The sequence below is a fragment of the Haliaeetus albicilla genome, chromosome 5 (genome assembly GCF_947461875.1).
Source record: "Haliaeetus albicilla chromosome 5, bHalAlb1.1, whole genome shotgun sequence".
NCBI classification, from domain to species: Eukaryota; Metazoa; Chordata; class Aves; order Accipitriformes; family Accipitridae; genus Haliaeetus; species Haliaeetus albicilla.
Window position 1 is genome coordinate 37,730,312 of NC_091487.1, and position 18,107 is coordinate 37,748,418.

Below are 18,107 nucleotides of genomic sequence, written 5' to 3' on the forward strand. Positions count from 1 at the left end.
CTGCCATGTGGCTATACCACTTCAGCACCTGAATTAGTACAAACGCCTACTCAGGAATGCATTTTGCCTTATAAAACGTACTCTTAATTCCATGGGTTCCAGTGGAGATGTTTGTCATGCTTAAGAGGGAGAAAGACTGAGATCCTATATAAGCTTCATCACTGCTTATGATCTTACTTGAGAGCATCTTGTTCAACGTTTCAGCTACTTGACTGAGACCCTAGAGACCAAATGTGGAAGGTGACTTGCCACAATCTTGGAGCAGCAGGTCACTAGCATCACGCAACTGTAGACTGCATTGCACGTGGTGTGCTGTGCAGCTCCAGTGCGCAGCCAGGATGAGCTTCCACCGCACAAGGACTGTGATGAGTAGAGGGGGTGATACGAGCACTGCTGGTGATGGTGGCAGAGCGCGGACTGGTGGTGACATTCACATTCCCAAATCTTCAAGAGCTGGATGGGTTGGAAGCAGCTCTTCCATGTTCCCTGTATTTGGGACTTGTTGCAGGTCTAAAGCAAACTGGCAGGTTTTTTATTCGAGAGAAGCAGACCGTTTCCTTGACTCCTTACTCTGGATTCTGGGCAGCTCACTTCTTCTTTTGTAGCCACTGGATTTTCTGATGTGAATGGCCTTCATTAGTGTCTCAGAAAATAGCGATTTTTAAATGGTAATCCCAAATGCTTGACGTCAGTTTGTATTTATGCTTTAGTCAATTTAGGAGCTAAAGACCCTTAAGTATCTGGTGATGCTGTTTGTTTGTACTGTGGTGTGGCATGCTGTCCTGCTTTGATGCTATAATGAAGAAGAAAGAGAAGGAAATACAAGCAATTTGCTCTTTAATAAAAATAAGTAAACATATGCAGTTGAGACAATATTTATTAAACATGTGAGCTGAGATATGCATAGTGCTTGTAGATCTCTGGCCTTTCAAATATGGGACACTTTCTAGTGCATAATTTCTCTTTCGTTTGTGGTTAATCCCCTTTGCAACATATCTGTATTGCTACTTCAGTATGCTTCTTTCCCTGGTATTTGGGGGTGAGAATAACAGTATTTGCCTTTCTTTTTCAGTTTTCACTGAAGGATCTCTAAATGCTTTTCACAGACTAGTGAAATAATTCTCACTTCAGACCTTGAAGCAGGTCAGGATTAACCCCAAATAGCACCAATCAGAAGCTGACGAAGATGTCCTGCCAGCTCCCAGGTCATTTCAGACCTGGGAAAGGGAGTTTAACATTTTGCCTATTCACCAAGTTTCCAGATTTGAGGAGTGAGTTAATAAAGTTCCAAGAAAGTTGGGGAACTTGGAAAGTGCTACCCCATTTCCACCATCTGAAGCTGTTCCAGAAATTGTTTTGTATATCATCACATCGCTCCGTCTGCCCCAGTCAAAGCCAGCACATGAAGAGACTGTCAGAACTGATAGGCAGCATAGATCTATCTTGTACAAAATAGGACTGATTTCCCACTGTTCACTACATAATCCCATCGCCATCAGTAGAGTACTTTTGGGTAAATATTGCTAGGGGCAACAAGCCATGTTAGAGGCTAAACTGAGGTGACCATCTGCTCTATCAACTCGTGTTATTGCAGTTACTACAGAGCTTACCTCTGTTGCTGTTTCTGTTGTCAGACCACTTATCTGGTACCACAGCTCTTCCTATCACTCCTGTTTCTTCATCAGCTGCTTTGGTAACCTGTCCCTTTTCGTGCCTTACCTCCACTGCACATCCATGCTGCAATCACAAGTGCCCTAAGCCTCCTGTCTGAACCCCACCTTTGGCAATTTAACACAAATGGGCTGATTGCTGACGAGCTGTAGCTTCTATTAAAGCCCGCAACAGCTGCGGTTGTCAGGGCTTTGGAAGGCAGAAAACATTTTACACGCTTGCCTTCAGGCACAAGTATAGCAGCAAGTTTGCAATTATTGTTCAGTGCCTTTGCTATAACATCCACACAATGGTACATAATAGGCTTTCAGGGCTAAATTCAGCAAAAAGCTTCTCCGGTCAATCTCTTTGAGCTTCAATGTATGTGGAATAATACATAATTTCAACTGATCCTTCATACAAATGCATATACACATAGTGAGTGTGTGTGTTTACATGCATAAACATAGCTGATGGCTTCCACGCTGCACCACTGACTGCATCATAACTTCTACTGGCAAAGAAGAGCCATCTCCTGCTTAGCTGCCAACAGCAGGCTGGGCCCACTCACTGCCATTTTCTTGAGTATCTGAGATCCAGAGAAGATCCAAAATGAAGCTCCACATACACATGAAGCAGGTTAAGATCTGAGTTGACTGCTCGTGACCTTGCAAGCTGTGTGTCTGGGTGCTTTGGTACATGGGGAGGTCTCAGTTTGATCTGACAGGGGGTTAAAGCTTCTTATTGATGAGCACTCAGCTCAGAGAGGGGGGTTAGGCCCATGTTTTTCAAAAGCATTTTACCTACGGTTTTTAAATCTGATTAAATGTCTAAGGCAAACATGCCATACTATCCTGCTCCATCTTTAAAAAAAAGGGGAGTTACCACCTTGGGGACCCTCTGATGTCTTTGCTAGGATTTGTCTTCCCCTCTGTGTGCACTCTTAGTGCTAATGAGAGCGGTGTGTACCTAGCGTGAGTCAGACCCATCCGCTCCTCTTCCTCAGCTAAGGCATCAAACAAAAGTACTCCCTCCCACCCAGGCTGCCGTGCTGATCCTAGGCATCCTTCTGTTCTGCTGCTGCTCCATCTGTTGGCCACTGGTGCCTATCTACCATCTCTAATCTCAGTCACGTTGCAAATTCTCCAGGCCAGGACTTGTCTTTTTGTTGTAACGTTGATGTGAGCCTGTCCCCAACAGGATCTGTAAGTGCTATGATATCATAGTAAGCATTAAAAAAAGTCTCTTGAAGTCTTTAAAGGATAAGAGCAAGCATCCCAGCTCTGTTCCACTAATAAAACAGCTTGGCCAAAGTGTCCATGAGGCACCTCTGTTGCCCCTTTCCATCCAGCCTTGTCTCCCAGTGTCACACCAGAAGGCAAATCCCTGCCGACGACCCCAGCATGCCAGCGGCACCAGTGGAGGGGAGCACGGCTGGTGGGATGCTAGGAGCCTCCTCCCTGGGACACCTCTGCAGATGACACATGGGTGTCCACATTAGCCGGATGCTGGCATGCTCTAGCGAAACAGATTTTTAACATTATTGGACAGTCACCTGGCTCTTCAGCAGAGGCTGACTGGAGTTAGCACGGTAATTATATTTTCGTTGATAAATGTGATGACAAAGCACAGCTGCCCTTTGATCTCGCAGTAAAGGCAGCCTGGCCCCCGGCAGCGTGCTTATGGCAGGGCTTTGTGCTGCGTGACTGCTGAAAGCAGCATGAACATCTCCGAGGATAGCATAGGCTACGGTTGTCCTGGCCACTGGTCTCTGGCCAAGAGCCAGGCATGCACCCAGCATGACGCCGGTGGTGAAAGTGGTGTTGCCTCTACACTGTGTCCCAGCAAGGCTACCTGTGACCTTACGGCTGCTTGCAAAACCAGATGGAAGCCTGGCCTTGGCTGCTGCCATGTATGGTCCATTAAACCCTATTTCTCTGCTTTATCTTCCATCGCCTCAGTCCTGTCCTTCCTCTCCGCCTCACCAACTGCCTCCTGGCAAGGTCTTATTGCATGTTAGGGCTTTGGTGTTCGTCTCAACTTCCTGCTTTGGATCTGTCAACTTAATCCTTGCCGCTTGACAACTTTTCCGTCGTTGTCACCTTCTCAAGGCCTCCCTGTTGTCTCTCCTCCTCCTTGGGAATCCCTACTCAGCTCAGCTGTGTCCCGTGTCTGGGTGCCCCCATCCAGTTACACAGCTTTTACTGCCATCTCCTCCTCACATCTCAGACCTCTGCCTCCCTCCTAGCTTGCCACCATCTCTCTACACCTGCATTTTTCTTGGCTCCTCTGGCATTTCTTCCTGAATGAGTTACCAGCAACTCAAACCACCCGTAGCCAGAGCAGACTTCTGCTCCTCTTTTGCTTCTCACATTCCCTGTTCTCATCCTTTCTCCCTGGCAGACACATAACAAATGGGGGAGGCAGAGACAGCTTTGACCTTCCCTTCTGCTCTTCCTTATTTGCCTGGCCTTTGTGTCTTACCACCTCGTCTCCATCCCCTGAGGTCTTCCTGCTGGGCTAGTGCTGGTGTTCCATATGCCTGTTTCCCGTTACTCGTCCGTACACAAGATGTTTTCTTCAGCTGACCTGCTAGAACATACCCTTCTCCCCATGCCAGTCTGTCTCGCCAGCCCACCAAAACCCAGCAAATTAAATCATCTGCATATCTATTTCACATATTTATGAGTGAGATACTAATCCCTGCATAGTGAAAGGGTCATATGTACAAAAGGGGAAATGAGGACACCAGCATTAAAAGGAGAAGTGCGGGCAGGGGAGACTGAGAGCAAGGGCAGGGCAGATGTCGAGGAGGTGAGTTTACAGCGTTGAAAAAAAATGCAGAAAACTGAAACAACACCAGATCAGAGTATCACTGACAAGCCACATCGACGCTCTTTCCTTGCTACTTCTGCATTTAAGCTCTCACTTTTTCCTGCTCCCTGCACCTCTGTCTTCAGAGCAGAGACCAAGTCCTCCAACTGGCTCAAAAAAATGGACAAAGAAATTAAAAAAACTAGCAGACACCCCTCTTCTCTGTGCCTTGTGTGATAGCAGACACCTCTCCCTCCCTTTCACCCCAGCGGGAAAGCTGATCTGTCAGACTGCTCATTTGCGAGGGCAGCCCTCCCAGACCTCCTCGCCGAATCCTCCATCTGAGCTTCTGCCCCTGTGCGAGCAGGAAAGCTCTTCCCGGCTTCCCCAGCACGGCTCACGCGCCGCGCAGGTCCCAGCCGGCGACGGATTTGCATGGGATGCCGTTACAGTGACCTCCCAAAACTCAGCTCCATTTGCCATCTGTTGTGCGCTATTACTTTCCCAGGACACAAAAGCAGGTGAAATGTCTGTTGAATGCCACAGAAACCTCGCAGGCTGCAGCCGTGCTCCAATAACCCTCCTCAAAGCAATAGAGAGAGATCCTTTTGTGTGCAAGAGCTCCTTTCAGATTGGGTTGGGGTTTTTTTATTGCCCTGTAAAGGATTCTGCAATGAGTGAGCTGGAGATTTGACAGTTGCATCCCAGTCATATTTTAACACAAGGCAGACAGCAGATGCTTCAAGAAGATTATATTTCTTCATGTACATTGGGTCTCCAGGGAGATTACGCATTCAGGGTCAAGGGCTTTAAGGGGCTGGCTCTACAGCCCCACAGGAGGATTTTTCTGTTTCCAGCAAAAAATATCTGTAAAGCGCAGGGCGTTCTGCCAAGCCGCCTATATGAAGTCAGCAGGAAATGCTGCTCCCAAGGGAGATTTTACCTATGGCTCTGTCAGGGATAGCTTTTATTATAATAATAGCAGCTGATCAAATAGCCCCCAGTGCTGTAACACCTTGCAGCCTGAGTATCAGGGCTGAGCCTGAGCAGAGGAGCAGTGCTTACGCATTGGACTGTAAAAAGGTTATTCATGTGGGGGAAAACTGTCTGCCTGTGTAAAGGCAGGCAGAAATGGGCACTTTGTAACAGTATGGTGTTTTTGAAATGCAGATATCTTGGCCAGGGTGGTCATCAGCTGGCCAGCACAGAAGACCTTGCAAGGGACAGAATTATGTCCAAAGATGCAACGAAAGCCCTCACGGGGTCCCCACTGTATACACTGACAAGCCAGAGATGATCTAAGTTTTAATGAGGTTTTACAAAGAAGCTGCCTTCTCCTACTCCCAATCCTGCACTACTGTTAATTTATCTCCTTTGTATATTGAGGGATTAAGACTGAGCAAGGCCTGCTAGAATGGGAATTTCCAATTCCACAAGACTTAGGAATCCAAACCTTGACACCAGCCCTTCTAAAATCCAGTCCTGAGAATATCAGTAACTATCACTAAAATTCCAGTATAGATCAGGCACTCCAGGGTGCCAGCTCACAGCCGCGGTGCTCAGAAGCCATTGGAGCCCCCGCTGGCACCAGCCTGGCCCAGTGCAGGCAGGTGGTGGTCCCCCAGGCTCCGGCGGGTGGTGAAGCTGGACTATCCCAACAGGGAGAGCCTGTGCAGCCCAGCTGCTTGCAAGGCAAAACCATACACCAGCACAGACATGGGCCTTTCCACACCAGTTCCTGAAAAAAAGGAAAAGGTAGCATCCTTGGCCCGGACTAAATTCTCTGTTGTTCTGTGTCTCGTGCAGTTGCTCGTAGCTTGCAGGCTCAGTGTAAAATGCTACTAAATCACAACAGGAATTCTTTTATGCTCACTGGATGCTGAAATAGGTAACAGCACTGGATGAGAACCAAGGGGAACATGGACCTCCCTTATTACTAAATCCTACCTCAGACAAAGCTGCGTTGAATTTCCATCAGTGTTTTCCTAAGGAAGGAGCAAACATTAACCAAGGAAACCAGAATTTACCTCAAGTGCTGAAATCTGCACAAGAGAAAAGAGCTGGTTTTAGCAGGTGCCCTCCAAAGCCTGCAGAGCCATATGGGGCATCCGTTTGGGTTTTCAGTGCGGCTGGCCTTCAAACATGAACTGCCCGACCATGTTCCCCCCCACCCTCATGCACAGAGTTTAATGGTGCTAGAAACAGTGAATGTCAGGAAGCGTTCGTGCAGTGGAATGTAGAAACTATGGTTAGATAAAGCAGCGATCACAAGAGAGGCTGCGTATGTATTAAAGAGCCCTTCAATGGATGTCACAAATAGCCCTGATTTCTCTCTTTACCCTGCAAACAGCTGCCATGTGCTATAGTCCCCTTGCAGGGGAGTAAATTTAGCAATGAAAGAAGGATGGTTCAGGATGCCTGTCAGAATGTGCTTTCCTGGCACCTAGTCCACCCCCTTGCTAGGGGTCAGCAGCACTGCAGTAGCCAGCCTTGGGGGACTGGGGGGTCAGGACATCCCTGTGACATCTCCTAGAGCAACAGGGGGTCTGCGGTAATTCTCTGAGCTCCCCCAGTGAGCAAATTGGATAGAAATATCCACATTTAGCCACAACGTTTGGATCTAGATCTAACCTTTTTCAGGCTTGGGACTAAATGAGTTTCTGAGGGGTATGTCTGGAGCACAGTTATTCAAAAGAAATGCGATAATAAATTTCATTTTACTCAAGCCATCCATCCCTCTGCCTTGGTGTATACGAACAATGTCTTGCTCTTCTTGGATTCCCTCAATATCCACAGTTTTGTGGCTGAAGTAGTGGCAGCAGTTTCCTTTTTTCTCCACATTTTGAACAGGCAGAAGGAGGAACGGAGGCACCGGTAAGCAGGGGAATTTAGCAGTGGGGAGGAGAAACTGAGGGAATTCATGCCCATCCCAACCTATTTTTTCAATTTCTTTTAAAATATGTAAAAAGTTTTGATGCTATGTGTTGACTTCGGTTGTTGACAGACTGCATGAAAAGAGCTAATGTGTTACTCTAGGCATTTCTGGCAATATGAAGGAAAGCTATCCAGTTAAGATCAGCAGCTAACCCACAACAAAGCTTAATCTCCAGCCAAAAGCTTAATCCAACAGAAACCAAACATCTGCCCTTCTTGGGCACTCTGGGATGGAGAGAGAGGTCTTGGCTTCTGGGATGGCTCCAGAATCATTCTTCATCGTCTGACTCCTCCCAGATGGCAAAGCAGGGCATGTGCACTCGCTCTGTGGTTTGGGTAGGAGACTGCAGCGTGGGGTGGCAGATGCCAGGCTCTCAGAATTACAGCTACAAAACCTCAGGCTGAACCATATGTAGATCTAGTACAAATAACAGTATCCCTCCCTTGCCCTGTAAAACCTTCTGCTATTTCTGGCCTTGCTCTCCCAGCGTCTCTTTTCATACACAGCAGATTGAGACCATTATCCCTGGAATAAGAGTGTGCATGCTGCTTTTTTTTCACTATATCTCATTCCTGACCTCTGCCACTTTTTTACTATTCTAGTCCTGGTTTATAATAGGAAATTGAAAGCCCAAAGATTTTCTTCACATCTGACATTCATTCATCCTCCCAGCTTCTTTTTTTCCCTGTCAGATTAAAGGCAGAGAGAAAGAAACAGCCAAAACTGTATGTTTATCGTCCATATTTTTAATACCCCCAAACCTGATTCTGTTCTTAGTCTTGCTTTGTGTAACTATTCATTTCACTGACCTTATTCTGGATCCTCACCAAGGTAAGAAGGAAGTCGGGTGATATATTTAAAGAGTATTTGTTTTAAACATAGTGTTGAGAGTTGAGACAAACAAGTCTCATGCTCATCTGCCCATTTCCCAGCCCTGATGACTTGTCTACATTCCTGATCTTATCCTTCAAGCCCAGATATTTGAAAAGTGACCACAGATTTAGAGTGACTCAAGTTTTACCAGTTTGGGACATCTCTATCCCAATTTTCTTCAGATGGCTCCAGTTAAGAGTCTGGCAGCTGTGTACCCCTGGGGATGAAAGTATTTCAAGCTGGAAGCCCTAAAATCAAGCCAGCTCAAATCAGAGGCTTTTAAAAATCATTTGGCCTTTGTATGTGAGTTGGTGAGTCCCCACTGTGAGGTGATGGAAACACGCAGCTCCCAGTGGAAGCTGAATGAGAGCCAGTTGAATTAAACCTTTGGTACCATAAGGCTGTTGAGTCACACAGCCCAGGATATACCTGTCCCCGCTGATGCCATGACAGCGCAGCTCTAATGAAAGTCAGTGACGAATGCAGGATGGCTCTGTCTTCTGTCAGCTCAGAGGCACCTTTCCTTATAGTGCACTTTATTTTGCAAGACTGGGAGTGTTCTCATTTCATGCCCTTTCCCTCCTGGATGTGAAAACTCCTGAGGCTTGGGAAAATACGCCTTCAATGACTGGATTGGATTGGACTGTGATGCTTCCTGCAGATTTATAAGCCTATATCCTAAAGACCACTGAAACAAAAATTCAGTCATCGGACAATTAATAGGACCCCGATTCAGCAAAACAGCTAATCATGCATTCAGCTTCTTGCTGTACAAATGTCCTATTTTACTTCAGTTAAGTACAGGCTTAATTTGCTGCATAGTTCATTTAATATAATTTGCTGTAGTGATTTAAAAAATAGCTATGACTCTGTAAAATCAATTTGTCATGGGTAGTCAACGTAGGGTGAGGATAATGTGATCATAGCTATGGCATCATGCCCAAGCAGTGAATTGCAAACCTGCTTGCCTGGATACTCTCTACAGTAATTGAGTTTGCAGTAGTGGAGTCCTGCATTGATATTTGAATATATTATTGCTGTGTGCTCGTCCCAGTAAAATGGATAAGAAGCACCATGCTTCAAGGTAAAAAATAATCACCACAGAATTAATTTGATGTCTTCTTTCCTCTGTGGGTAAATTCTTCTATAATTATCCACTAAGAGATCTCTTCCATCTGTTCGCCAACACTGCTAAGACACAGGACACTGGGTCTCTGGTTTGATCTTGTTTCAGACTGCCAAGTTTCTTGTAGGTGTGTGAGAGTGAGTAACATTCAATTACAGGGCATGAAGATGTCTCATTCTTTCAGGGCCAAGCAGAAAACTGTAAGGCACAAACACTGTGGGACTGAAGATCTTCCTCTGCTTTTTCTGCCCAGGTCTGGTGGTTTCTTTGCCCTTCCATGCCACTCAGCCAGCTCTGGAAACAGTTCAGCAACATCTTCTGGGGAGGATGGCGAGGACGTCTGGAGCAGTTTCCTTTGTAGTCCCAGCCACAGGGATCTCATTCATCACTTTAAAAAGTAGAATGAAAAGCATGCAAGAGCCAAAGGCCCCAGACTGAAACGATTCATGGAATGAAATGTTCCAGGCTTTGCTTGCTGGTTTGTGTGTTTGTTGTTTGAAATAAGAGCTATTTGGCTCAGTTCAGCTTCTGGGTTATCAGAGCAATTAATCTGTAACATCACAAAGTGAAGACTTCTTTTCCAAAAAGCAAGGCACTTGCACTGCCATTACTGATTTGGAACATGCTCCTCAGGTGGTGAGCTGAACAGAAATAGTCACATCAGGGGTTTTTTTGACATTGTATGTGAATAAGTCTGTCTTTTTTTCAGGGGCACCCCCATTTCTGGCAACTGCACAGAGATGAGTGTCTGGGATCTACCCTTCTCTGCTGGTGTTGTCCAAGCAAAAAAGCTCACCTCTTGGGAGAGTCCACTGGCTCCCTTTGTTTCTTTTCTCCACTGAAGAACCCTGCGGATGGAGCGAGGGCTGTACCTGAAAGCAACAGATGTGTAACTGCTAAACCCAGGCACCATCAGTGTTAATTTCAAGGTGTCTGACTCTTTGTGTGATGACAAGGGGTACGCAGTGCACTTTCTCTACTGTTCACTGTGAGGTGCTTGGATTTTTCTAGTCTAATTGCAGCTTCTCAACAGAGGCTGGCTGCTGTGAAGGATCACAGGGTGACACGCTGGATGTGCCTGTCCCCAGAGAACTGGGCTGATCAAAGAGGAACCACTGAACTACTGAGTTTGCTTCCATAGCTGGTCACAGTGCAACAGATCTCCTTCATAGGACAGAAGTCTAAATATAGCTCAAGTTTCTGACTAATAGGGTATGCTGCAGTTTTTCCATGCTTTAGCAACAAAAAGCTGCAGTGAGGACCTAAGGATTACCTCAGTCAGATATTATCTGCTTTGTGCAATGCTCCTAAAGGCCTACTGCTGTGATATTTGTCATTTCTTGGTCTACCTCAGCATCCCAGGGAAAGCTGCAGGAAATTTTGTGGCAAGAGTGGCAAGGCCTGGTGATCGCAGACATCGCTACTGGGACAACCCCAGCACCTCAGTAAACAGAAACTCAAGATAAGGCACTAAAAAAGGGGTGCTGGTAGGGCACAGGCAAAAGGCAGGAGGAGGTCAGGTTTGTTTTATGTAGCGTAAATTGGGTTTAGCATGTACGGGTAAAGAACTGCTCTGGTAATGACAACTCCAAGTTGATTATTATGCTGCCAATCTACCAGTTCATTGCCTTCTCATCTAACAAAAATGTAACAGCGAAATAGAAAAAGCCCAAAGACTTGAATGACTCCTGCTGTCCCTTTAACCAGAAAAAGCTAAATGAAGTAGGAAGCTGATCTTGGAGGGTAATCTGCTTAGATGAGTACAGGCTAAAAGTGGAATAATCCCTGAGGTCTCTCATTTTGTTTGCTGTAGTTTGGGCAAAAAGCAAATGCAGCTGAATTTTCCAAAGCTGTAATGTGCAGGTGGGTCTGTCCTTCTGCCTGCAATAGCAGCGAAGGTGGCTAGTCTGCTTTTCTGTAAAAAGGGTAGGAGGTACAGATGCTCTCTTTCAAAAACTCAACATTGCTGCTGAATATTTCTGAAATGGTTTTGGGGGTGATGGATAATTCTGAATCCACAGCGACATGTGTGAAGAGGTAGAAAACAGAAATACCTTCTGCCTGTCCTGAGGAAAAAAAGCTTCTTTTTTCTTGGGTGTAAATGTGTGTAGTCAGACAGGTCTTACTAATACCTGAGGAGGATTCATTATAATTGGGTTTAATCCTTCCTGAGCAGGAGGAAAAAGGTTAATTGCCTGTGCAGAAGCATTTATCTGGTCCACAGACTGTTCAGAGAACTGGGAGAGAATCAGTCAGAATGAGAAGATGGGCTAATTTTTCACAGGTCTGTTATTCTTGATCTGTTTATTATAGCCAATGGTAACAGCGAGGTTGTGCTGAGCAGCTTGTAGAAAAAACAGAAAGATGGTTTCCTTTCCTTGTACCCCATCCCTGGAGCAGATGCTGTTGGGAAAGTCTCAAGTGAAGTAGCTTTGCTAAAGCTGTGCTGGTATGGACGGCATGGAAAATAAAGCATTTTTAACCAGGGTGCAGGCCTCCTTGTGAGATTCTTTAAATTCTGTTTTTTGAGATGGGGGAACCTCAAAGGGATAGAAGTAAATTTCCATCTCCTTTGGGGAGACAGCAACAGAGAGACTACTTCATTGGAGGCTCCTTTGTGTACTGTTACTGAGCAACCTCTTGGGACCTTAATCCCAGGAAAGCATGGGCTGGTCTATAATCGCTTTCCAGTCTCAGGAGCACATGGGTGTTTTTTTTTAAAGAATGTGGTAGGCATCACGTAGATAACCCCAAGGTATAAGAATATATTAAACTAATTAGACACTAGTCACCAAGCATAAGCTGGGGAATTGCTCTGAATATCTGGATTACCCTTGTGAGTCAGAGTTGTTGCTGTGTTCTCATAGAGTGAACTCTTTTGGGGAGACACTTTCCTTTCACAGGGGTAGGGGAACACTGCTAATTTTAAGGCAAGAATTGATAGTTGGAAAACAGTAATAAACCTAAGGATTGTAGTCAGTATCAGTGAGCTGATGCTGTGTTAGTAATTAAGTGAATGATCTGAAATGTTCCAGAATGTGGAACTATTATCTGAAGATGCTCACAAAAGGCTGCCTTGGGCTCGAGGAAGAAACTTTTCTGTGGATTGTGTTCCAGAAAGGAAAAATTTTGCCATTATCTTTTCAGTTCTGGAGGCTTGCAGAATTACTTAACAGCTGAGTATTTATTTGGGTAAGAACTGATAAGTATTTTATCCCATGCCCTTCAAATCAGACTCTCTCCCTTTTGGCTTGCCCCTTAGCAAGCTAATCACCATTCCCTTTTTTATTGTAATTGGTGTGTTTGATGTTAGAGCACTCTGTTTCTGTGAGACTTCTTTGGTCCTTCCTGTTATGTTTCGCTTTCTGTAAGTCTTGCTCCAGTGTTGCCAGCTTAAAGGACCTTCTTAAATTAATGATGTGGTGAAGCCTAGTTCTTATAAAGTAACCATCTCTTAGCTTTATTAATCCCTTCTTATTATGAGTTCCAGGGGCAGTTAAAGGGTTAGACTAGAGTAGTTTGCTGCTGTATCATGCCCAACACATAAGTCTATTGGGCCAGCACTACTTACTCTGTTTACAGTCTAAATAGGTAAAAACAAAACTGGGAAGGAAAACAGATACCCTGTCATGAAGGGGCTTGACCAAGGTCACAGAGCAGAGCTGTTTGCAGAGTGCCCCGATTCCCTAGCGACTACTGTCCTAGTCAAACATATGGAAGCTATGGAGCTGCCTGCCGTGTTGCTGCCTGAGAACGTTGATGGTGACTAGGTGCATGTGAACACTTCTCTGATTATCCTCTGGATATATAGTATTAACTTTCTTGAGTTACATAAAGAAGATGATGCACGATTATTTGCCAGTAGGTTATGCGTAGGTGTATCTGCATAACTGAGAAGTAGAGAGTGGAACAGTCATGACTCCACTGAGAAATGAGATGCAACAAACTTGCAAGAGAGGCACCAGGGTATAATGCTTTTGCTCATAATCATCTAAACTACCTGGCTGGTAAGATTTGCTTGCCTCGCTCAACATCCCCAAACAGTTCTCTGGTTTAATACACGTATTCTGTTTTTGTAGAAAATGGGAAGGAAGCTTGCTGGCCTGGAGGTAAAGGGGAAGCCCTGCTGCATTTGTGGGAGGGGAAAAAAGTCATCAAGGCAATGTTACTTTTTCCTGCACCTCTGGTGGGAAGGTAGGGCTCCTGCCACCTCTGTACCAAGCAGGAAATAGGAGTCCATGACAGAGTTATACTGTGGTCATGCCCTCCTGTTTCCACTGAAACCAAACTGCAGCAACAGACATCCTTTCCCTTCCCTTAGACTTACATTTTTCAAGTCAACTTTTAAAGGCCAACTACACTAGGAGGAGCTCTTCCTCCATTTCATCTCTTCTCTCCCTGTTCAGGTAGCTATTCCCTAAAGGTCTGAGTTGCTTTTGTATGGGCTGCTTACTCCCTGTCCAGCTTCTTAAATCCTCTGGACTTCTTTGGGCATGTAAGCTCCCTTCAGGATATGAATGAAACACTAATTTCACTGACCCTTTTTGATATTACGGTTGTTGGGCATTTCATTATAGTCAGCTTCTTGCTATGTTTCTCCTGTCTGCTAGGTTGGAAAAGTGGCTGTAGCAGCTTCACTGTAGCATTTCTTTTTCAGTACAGACAAAACCCCAGCCATGCAGTTCCCAAGGCACAGGCCTTCAGTAAACGTCCTAGGCACTATTGGTCCATTATTTTCTCCAGCTAGGTTAATTTTTAGATCCGTGAAGATTATACAGACAACATATATACAATACTAACTTCAGTACTTTCTAGTATAAGCTAGAGTGAGTTGGAAAACTCGCCCTAAAGACGTTACTAAAGTTACGTTAGTCATGTTTGACAACTGATTCTCCCTGTTACGTTCACATTACAGGGTAATAGCTTCTTCAGTCAGAAAGCATTTCTCCTGGAGCTGGCAGCAGGCCAGACGTTTGTAAGCCCTCGATTTGAAGACAAGAATCGTTATTCCAATATTCTTTACTAACAAGTGAAAGAACGTGTAGCACTCTTCAACCTGAAGACTTTCAAGTTTTGTAGATGGTTTATGTGCAGAGGACAACAGGAATTTCTAGGGTAAAGCATGGAAACACTGTGAAAAGCAACCCCCGAGGATGCCCGCATCGAGGTTTCCGTGCCTGGAGCACACTTATTTACTCCACCTCACCAGCCTGGCTCACGTTCATGAGCAGGGATAAACACTGAACAGCCCCTCCGGCCCCTCCTTCCCCCCAAATCTGCTTCTGTTGTGATGGAGGGGATGCAAGAGGAGCACCACCCCGGGCGGCACACCTGCGGCGGCCGCAGAGCCCTTACTAGGCTGCGTCGCCGCCGCCATCATAGGCCGCAGGGCGGCGCGCGCCCGCTCCCGCCTTTCCACCCCGCTCCCGCCTTTCCACCCCGCTCCCGGCATGCCCTGCGCGCCACGGGCTTTCACGGGTGCAGGGGGAGTGGCGAGAGCGGAGCCAATCGTGAGTGCAGGCCCTGCCCGGCGGCCCCGCCTCCTCGCGCCGCTGCGGGGAGCCTTTGAAAAAGTTCTCAGGTGCGCGGGGGCTCTCTCCTCCTCGGGCGGGCGGGTCCGGCCCGGCCCGGCCCGGCGGGAGACCCTGGAGCCGCGGGGGCGTAGGCTGATTTGCGGCGGGAGCGAGGTTTCGGGTGCCCGCGGCGATGGGGGGGCCGGGCCGGGCCAGGGCTCCGACTGTGAGCTTAGCCCCGGGTCCCGGACCGATGGGGCGGGCGGGCGCCTGAGGTACCTGGGCTGGGCGGCGGGAGGGGAGCCCGGTGCCGCCGCAGCGCAGCCGCCTTCAGGTGTTGGGGCCGTAAGTTCATTTTCCTCATCCCGGGTGAAGTGATACCGTCAAGCTGTCGTGCAGCACCCGTGTCACCCGGTGTAAGTCCGTGCCGATAGATGTGTGTACGTTTCCCCCTCACGGGTGTCCTTATCCGCCTGCCCGGCCCGGTACCACAGAGAGGGCGCAGGCGGCGCTGCTGCCGGCCTCCGCTGTGACCGCTTCAGTCCCAAAACCGGGTCCCAGAGGTTGTGCCTAGGCTTTCGTTCAGCTGCAGCGGGATGTGGTGTATGTGCAAACCCAGAAACCACCATAGTGCTCGAGGCAGAGCGTGCGGTTGGTGTTATAAATGGTTATTAATACAGCTGGTAGCTTGAGGGACGCTGAACTCTTCAAACGTTTGATTTTCCTCCTGTCCAAAGAGGATTTTGTAGAGGGGGCAATAAAGTTTCTGTCTTGTGAAGATGTAGAGGCCCGTGCATCTGCAAAAGTTGTAGCGATTTCACATTATTTAAAATCTTTTTTATTTTGCCTAAACTTTTGGCTGAATAAATGCTAGGAGTAGTGCCTAAATAACATGTGTGAAACAGCTATGTGCTTGAACATATGTATAGGTTAGGAAAATGTGTGCTTTAGGTTGTACTGAGCTGAATACCATCCTGTGGAGTTTTGTTTAGTAGAATAGAATAAAAAAAGGGACAAATGCAAATAGCTGAGGGCTAAGGGGAGAAGGGTTTGTAGTAGTAGTGTAATCTTACCTGCTAAGTAAAATAGTCTTAAGGCTTATCTGAAATAATAAGATACTCTTTAAGCAGCAATCTTGGTAAATACAATTTGTGTAAGTGACTGAATATACCACAATTGTTGCTGCCTTGGTCCAATGGTATTTTTGTTCACTTTTAGAACAAAATAATATTTATGTTGTAGTTCATGTCTTCATGTGGTTAGCTTTGGCCTCTGGTTTCCTTAGACTGTTGGCTAAATTAAATATCTCTTTATTAACTGTGGTTTTTTCATAAATTGTTACATATGAATGTTATGAGATGGGTTTGACTAGCTTGACCATCTTGAGTCTTGCATGCTAAAGTATGTTTCCAGCCCTTTAGTCTTTCTGGTGTCTCCTTTCCGGGTCCTTCCTGTTCTTTCAACATTTGTCACAAATCCTGGGTCACCGGAACTGGGTGTTGTGTTCTAGCAGTGTATGTTCTAGGGCTAAATACTTACTGTGATTACTCTTTGTGTTTAGGCATCCAAAGTAACCTTATTTCTTATCAGTGCAGTATAGCATGAGGAGTTCTTGTCAGTTCACCACTGAGTAATTTCCAGCTTGCTTATGTCCCAGAAACATCTGCCCTATAAACATTGCCTGACTCTTCTGTTCTTACTGGCATGATCTCATGCATGGTCAAGTATGAGGAGATATAACTTAACATAACTGCTTTCAGAATGGTAATATAATTTAATGTGACATAGACTTATATGGGAAGCCTATATCACATTAAATTTTATATACATGCACACACACATGTGCACCCACTTTCCTGTTCTTTAGCAAGCAGTGAGTGTAGTTGTCCACATAGTCATATTCCAAGCATCTTTCAAAAATTTTTTTCTTTTTTTTTTCCCCTGTAGATTGGGGAGCATGGCTGCTAAGAAACTAAGAAGAGCAAGGTTGTCTCAGGAGCTGTGTGAAAGGCTGAGTCGCCATCAGATCACTACCTGTCAGGTGAAAGAAAGAGTTATTTTATGTTTGTGGGGGGGGTGTTTTTTGGGGGTGGGTTTTTTTTTTTTGGAGGGGTGGGTGGGGCTTGTTTTTTAATGCATGTACTGTTTACTTTTTTGTAGTTTTAATTTACAGGGAGCTTTATAGAAAGTAGGGGGCATTTCAGGCTCCATCTGGCCTGCTGCCTTCTGAAAATATAGCTTTAAAATGATAGATGCCTAACTAAAACATTTAAACTTGTATGTACTTACTACCTTCACTTCTAAACATCCTGAGGATGCTTTATTTTAGCAGGGGTGTGCAGCTGCTATTGTATGGAGTAAGACATCCATTTGTGAACAGTTCACAAAAACACACATATACTACATAATCTAGTGTGTGAACCTGCTGTGATGTTACACTATGAGTTATAAGTTGATTCAGTAGTACGTTCTGAAGTTGTTAAGAATGCTCACCTAAAGAGAGCCAAGAGTCCCTATATATTTCAACTATGCATCATAGTTACAGGATCTAGCCCTAGGACTGTGGTCTAGAAGACATGATGTATTTTGAGTGTTTTTCAGGTAGCTAGAGACTTTTGTGGGCAAAAAGGTGTTACCTTGTTGCAGTTCCACCACACAGTTCTTGAATGTTTGGTCCCTTGACTCCATGTCCTTTAAAATATGAATAAAATTTATTTTAATACACTGGTATCAGAGAAAGGTAGGAGAGATACAGCATATATGTATAACATGTGTGTAACATGGCACAGTTGGTAAACCTGTGGAATGTATACTAGTTGTGTATAAATTGCATCAGTTTAGTCCTTAGTCCTGATTTCTAGGTTGAACTCTCTGAACTGTTCTATCATCTTCCAGGACTTTTTATGTCTTTCCCTCTTGGAGCTAATGAAAGTAACGGGACAGAGCTACTATGATGTGCAGAAACTTCTTTGTAGAGTCAGCCAAGCTTGTGCTCCCAAAATGCAGACAGTAAGTATGCTTGCATTGATTCTGTTTTTGATACAGTATCTGGGAAAAAGCTAAACAGTGTCACTCATCTTTTTACCTGGGAGGTTTGTGATGTCTTGGTTTGCACAATGAAATAATACTTTTATTTTTAAATTTAGATCTCTGAGGCACTTTAGTTTGATGCAGTGACTTTTATTAGGCATTATAG

At 45.5% G+C, this 18,107-nt stretch overlaps 1 protein-coding gene across 14 annotated transcripts in view; it reads left to right on the top strand.

Annotated features, from left to right (window-relative positions):
- Positions 1-18,107, top strand: part of RAD51B (RAD51 paralog B) — a 498,432-nt gene that overhangs the window by 25,110 nt on the left and 455,215 nt on the right. For 12 of the 14 annotated variants that reach the window (XR_011324790.1, XR_011324792.1, XM_069784185.1 and 9 more), the window contains exons 2-3: positions 16,859-16,952; positions 17,807-17,920. Coding sequence is in view for 12 of the 14 variants with exons in the window: in XM_069784185.1 (XP_069640286.1) it covers positions 16,869-16,952; positions 17,807-17,920 (198 nt within the window). In the remaining 2 variants the exon portion in view is untranslated. Of the gene's footprint in view, positions 1-14,865; positions 14,980-15,045; positions 15,328-16,858; positions 16,953-17,806; positions 17,921-18,107 lie in introns of those variants that run through there. The other 2 variants (XM_069784183.1, XM_069784182.1) reach the window with 2 other exon arrangements.